The sequence below is a fragment of the Physeter macrocephalus genome, chromosome 21 (genome assembly GCF_002837175.3).
Source record: "Physeter macrocephalus isolate SW-GA chromosome 21, ASM283717v5, whole genome shotgun sequence".
Lineage (NCBI taxonomy): Eukaryota > Metazoa > Chordata > Mammalia > Artiodactyla > Physeteridae > Physeter > Physeter macrocephalus.
Window position 1 is genome coordinate 14551206 of NC_041234.1, and position 5295 is coordinate 14556500.

At 40.0% G+C, this 5295-nt stretch overlaps 1 protein-coding gene across 1 annotated transcript; it reads right to left on the reverse strand.

Annotated features, from left to right (window-relative positions):
• Positions 1-2460: 2460 nt before the first annotated feature.
• Positions 2461-2942, reverse strand: LOC129391737 (small integral membrane protein 20-like). Its single transcript, XM_055081858.1, has 2 exons — positions 2839-2942; positions 2461-2783 (listed from the first exon to the last, which is right to left on the reverse strand). The coding sequence occupies exons 1-2, from the start codon at positions 2940-2942 to the stop codon at positions 2684-2686; spliced, it is 204 nt and encodes a 67-aa protein (XP_054937833.1). The 3' UTR covers positions 2461-2683.
• Between the last annotated feature and the right edge of the window lie 2353 nt (positions 2943-5295).

Below are 5295 nucleotides of genomic sequence, written 5' to 3' on the forward strand. Positions count from 1 at the left end.
CACTCAGGCCGGGGGGAGGGAGGGGCACGGATGCGGGGCGAGCCTGCGGCGGCAGAGGCCGGTGTGACACTGCAGCGGCCCGAGGCGCGCTGCGCGTTCTCCTGGGGAAGCTGTCCCTGGATCCCGGAACCCCGGCAGTGGCGGGCTGCACGAGCTCCCGGGAGGGGAGGTGTGGAGAGTGACCTGTGCTCGCACACAGGCCTCTTGGTGGTGGCAGCAGCAACCCTAGCGTCCCACTCCCGTCTCTGGTGTTCGCACCGACGGCCGCAAGGACAGCCGCGGCTCGCGCCCGTTTCTGGAGCTCCTTTACGCGGTGCGCTTAATTCCCTCTCCTCGTGCCCCAGGGAGCAAAGAGGCAAGAAAAAGTCTCCTGTCTCTTCGGCAGCTCCGCGCCCGTTTCTGGAGCTCCTCTAAGCGGCGTGCTTAAGCCCCTCTCCTCGCGCATCAGGAAGCAAAGAGGGAAGAAAAGGTCTCTTGCCTCTTCGGCAGCTCCAGACTTCTCCCGGACTCCCTCCCGGCCAGCCAGCCGTGGTGCACTAGCCCCTTCAGGCTGTTTTCACTCTGTCAACCCCAGTCCTCTCCCTCCACATAGACTTTTTAAAAAATGTATTAGGCTTTTAAGGACTGCCTCAGAATGCAAAAATAAAATTTGCATTAGTAATGTATACTAATGAATAAACGTGAATATTTCAAAGAGTGTAGGCTTCTATAATTAATTTAAAAATATTTATTATTGAGATATAATTGACATAACATAAGTTTCAGATGTATGTGTTGATTTAATGCATTTACATATAGTATTATGATTAACACCATAGTGTTAGCGAACGCCTCTATTATATCACATGATAATTCTTTTTTGTGGTGGGAACAGTTAAGAACTTACCTCTTAGCAACTTTTAAGTGTATAATACAATACTGTTGACTGTAATCACTATGCTGTGCATTAGATCTCCCAAGACTTATTTATCTACTCTTCGGAAGTTTGTACCCTTAACATCTCCCTAATTCTCCTGCTCCCCAGTCCTTGGTAACCACCATTTTACTCTCTGTTTTTACAAGTTTGGCTTTTTAAGATTTTTCACCATAAATGATATATACAAATATATCATAAACGATATATTTGATTTTTCTGCACATGGTTATCCATTTTTCCCAAACCCATTGTTAAATAAACTATCCTTTCCCCCTTGAGTGTTTTTGGCTCCTTTGTCAAATATTAGTTGACTGTAAATGCGGGACTTTATTTCTGGGGTTTATTTTGTTCCATTGCTCAAAGTGTCTATTTTTATGCCAGGACAATACTGTTTAAATTACTATAGCTTTATAGTATAGTTTGAAACCAGGATGTGTGGGGCTTCCACTCTTGACCTCCTGGCTATTCGGGGTCTTCTGTAGTTCATGCAAATTTTAGAATGTTTTTTCTATTTCTTTGAAGAATGCCATTGGAATTTTGATAGGGAATGCATTGAATCTATAGATGACTTTGAGTAGTATAGACATTTTAACAATATTACTTCTTCTGATTGTGAACACAGGATATTTTCCTTTTGTTTGTCTTTTTCAATATCTTCAAAGTCTCATAGTTTTCAAAGTACAGATCTTTTATTTCCTTGATTAAATCTATTGCTAAGTACTGTTTTTGATGCTATTATGAGTGGGATACTTTGTTTCTCTTTCAGATGTTTCACTGTTAGTGTATAAAAACTGATTTCTGTGTGTTGATTTTGTATCCTGCAACTTTATTGAATTTATTGGTTAATTCCAACCATTATTTTTGTTGAGTCTGTAGGCCTTTCTGTCATAACATCTGTAAATAATGACTATTTCTTCCTTTCTGATTTAGATGCCTCTTATTGCTTTGTCTTGCCTAGTTGCTCTAGCTAGGACTTCCAGTACTATGTTCAATAAGAGTGGTGAGAATGGGCTCCCTTGTTTTTTTCCTGATCTTACAGGAAAAGTTTTTAGCTTTACACCCTTGAGTTATGATGTTAGGTGCAGTCTTGTCTCATATGATTTTTATTATGTTGAGATATGGTCTTTTTTTTTTGAAGTAAAAAATCATTTTAATATTCACATTTTCACTTCAGTTAATTCAACATGATTTCTACTAGGCATGCATACCCATTTAGTTTGATTTGCTTCATATTTATTTATTTTTCAACATGCAGCAACCCTATGAGATAGTTGAGTTGAACTGTTTATTCTTAAAGAGTACAACGTACCTTGTCCTCAAAGAGTTTTATCAACTTTAACATTTGCAAAGAGCCCTATGAGGCTGCTCAGTATGGTGGTTTTTCACTGAAACTTCTTTGGAAGAAGGCAAAACAGACTAGGATCTTCCCAAGTCTACTGGTTGCTTGTGTTCATATCACAGCTCAGTTGGGTAAGAGGTAGAGATTGAATAATAAGTAGATCACCTCCAAACCCAGCTGGGTGAGAAAGCTTCCTTTTTAGAAAGGAAACCAAGTCATGAAAACTTTTGTAATGGTGTGATTTGTTTCAGGGTTCTTTTGATACTTAAGAAGGGAATTAATCCTGGTGCACAGTACTCTTCTTTACAGCCTTCTAGAGTTTCTTCCCCAGCCATCGTTCTTTAGCCGGGTGATTTATTGTACTTGCTGCAGAACTGAAAGCATGAAGACTCTGTCTACTTTCATAATCAGAGGTGGTGATAGCCTTTTCATTTCCTGCCAAATGGATCCGACCACACTTTTAACCCTGGTGGCTGCACATCTTCTTGGACAATACCAGCTCGATTTATGGCTTGTTCCTTCTTAGCTGTGTGTCCTTGGGCATGTTGAACAACCTCACTGAGCCTCAGTTTCCCCATGGTATTCCTCCAGCCACATTAGGGGCTGGAAGTAGATGGGGTAGAAGGTGGCGCCGATCAGGGAGATGAAGCTGCCGAAAATGAGCATGGTGCTCAGGTTTGGGGTCATGGCTCCAGCTGGTGGCCTCCCTGACCTGCGGAGCAGCCCTCTGCTGCGGCCACTCCCGTTGCGGAGCACAGGCTCCGGATTCGCAGGCCCAGCGGCCATGGCTCACGGGCCCAGCTGCTCTGCGGCATGTGGGATCCTCCCAGACCGGGGCGCGAACCCGGTTCCCCTGCATCGGCAGGCGGACGCGCAACCACTGCGCCACCAGGGAAGCCCGTATATACCCAATTTCTTGAGGTTTATTTTTTTAATCATGAAAGGGTGTTCTATTTTGTTAAATAGTTTTTCTGCATCTAACGAAATGATCATAGGATTTTTACCTTTCATTCTATTAAAGTGGTATATGACATTTATTGATTTACATATGTTGAACTAGCCTTGCATCCCAGGGGTAAATTCCACTTGATTGTGGTATATAATCCTATTTAAGTGTTATAAATTTGGTTTGCTATTATTTTGTCACGAATTTTTGCATCTCTATTTATCGGGATATTGATCTATAGTTTTATTGTAGTGTCTTTACTTGACTTTGATATCAGGATAATGCTGGTCTGATGAAATAATTTTGGAAGTATTCCCTCATTTATTTTTTTATTTTGGGGGGATTTTTGTTTTTGGAAGCGTTTGAGAAAGATTGGTATTAATTCTTCTTTAAAATTTTGATAGAATTCGCCAGTAAAGCCATTGATCCTGAGGTTTTCTGTATTGGGAAAATATTTTTTTATATAAATTTATTTTATTATTTTTGGCTGCATTGGGTCTTTGTTGCTGTGTGTGGGCTTTCTCTAGTTGCAGCGAGCGGGGGCTGCTCTTTGTTGTGGTGCACGGGCTTCTCATTGCAGTGGCTTCTCCTGTTGTGGAGCACGGGCTCTAGGCACGTGGGCTTCAGTAGTTGCAGCACACGGGCTCAGTAGTTGTGGTGCACGGGCTTAGTTGCTCTGCAGCATGTGGTATCTTCCCGGATCAGAGCTCGAATCCGTGTCCCCTGCGTTGGCAGGCGGGTTCTTAACCGCTGTGCCACCAGGGAAGTCCCTGTGTTGGGAAATTTTTCATTAGTCGTTCAATCTCCTTACTTGGTCTGTTCAAATGACCTATTTCTTCATGATTCAGTCTTGGTACAATGTTGTATGTTTGCAGGAATTCATCCATTTCTTCTTCTAGGTTAGCTAATTATCCAGCATATAATTATTCATAGTAGTCTCTTATAATTCTTTGTATTTCTGTAGTATCAGTTGGGATGTCCTCTCTTTGATTTCTGATGTTGAGTCTTCTTTAGTCTACTTAAAGGTTTGTCAGTTTTGTTTATCTTTTCAAACAATCAGTTGTTAGTTTCATTTTTTTTTCTGTTGTTTTTCTGATTTCTATTTATTTCCACTCTGATCTTTGTTATTTTCTTCCTTCTGCTAATTTTGGGCTTAGTTTGTTCTTTTGCTAGTTCCTTGAAGTGTACAGTTGTTTATTTGAGATCTGTTTTCTTAATATATGCATTTATCACTTTAAACTTTCCTGTCAGAACTGCTTTTTTAGCATCCCATAAGTTTTGATATGTTGTATTTCTATTTTCATTTATTTTGAGAGATTTTTAAAAATTGCCTTTTTGACCCAAGGGTGTTCAGTAGTTGTTGTTTAATTTCCACATATTCGTAGATTTTCCAGCTTTCTTCTTGTGACGTCTAGTTTCATACCAGTGTGGTTGGAAAAGATACTTGGTATGATTTCGATCTTTTTAAATTTGCTAGACTTGTTTTGAGTACTATCAGTTGATCTCTTCTGGAAAATGTTTCATGTGCACTTGAAAAAAAAATGTATTTTGCTGCTGTTGGATGGAATATTTTACAAATGTCTGTTAAGTCCATTTGGTCTAATGTGTGTTTCAAGTCCAATGTGTCCTTCTTGGGTTCCTTTCTGGATGACCTATCCATTGCTGAAAGTGGGTTATTGAAGTCCCTTACTATTATTGTTGTCTATTTCTCCATTCAGATCTGTTAGTATTTGCTTAATACATTTATGTGCTTTGATGTTGTGTACATAGATATTTATGACTTATATTTTCTTGATGGTTGACCCCTTTATCATTATATAATGACTTTGTCTCTTGTTACCATTTTTGGCTTCAAGTGTACATTGTTTGATAGGAGTGTAACTACCTCTGCTTTCTTTTGTTTTCCACTTATGAAATATATTTTTCTATCCCTTCACTTTGAGTCTTTGTGTGTCCTTAAAGTTGACGTGAGTTTCTTGTAGGCAGCATTTGGTTGGGTCTTGATTTTTTTTAAAAAATTCCATCCAGTCACTCTGTGCCTTTTGATTGGTGAATTCAATCTACTTACATTTAGAGTCATTGTTTGTAGGTAAG

Bases quoted from the DNA above. Each gene is read 5' to 3' on its own strand.
- LOC129391737 (XM_055081858.1), bottom strand. From the start codon at position 2,942: ATGACCCCAAACCTGAGCACCATGCTCATTTTCGGCAGCTTCATCTCC. The intron at 2,784-2,838 runs ATACCATGGGGA...CCAAGGACACAC, and splicing joins CCCCTAATGTGGCTGGAGGA to AGCTAAGAAGGAACAAGCCA.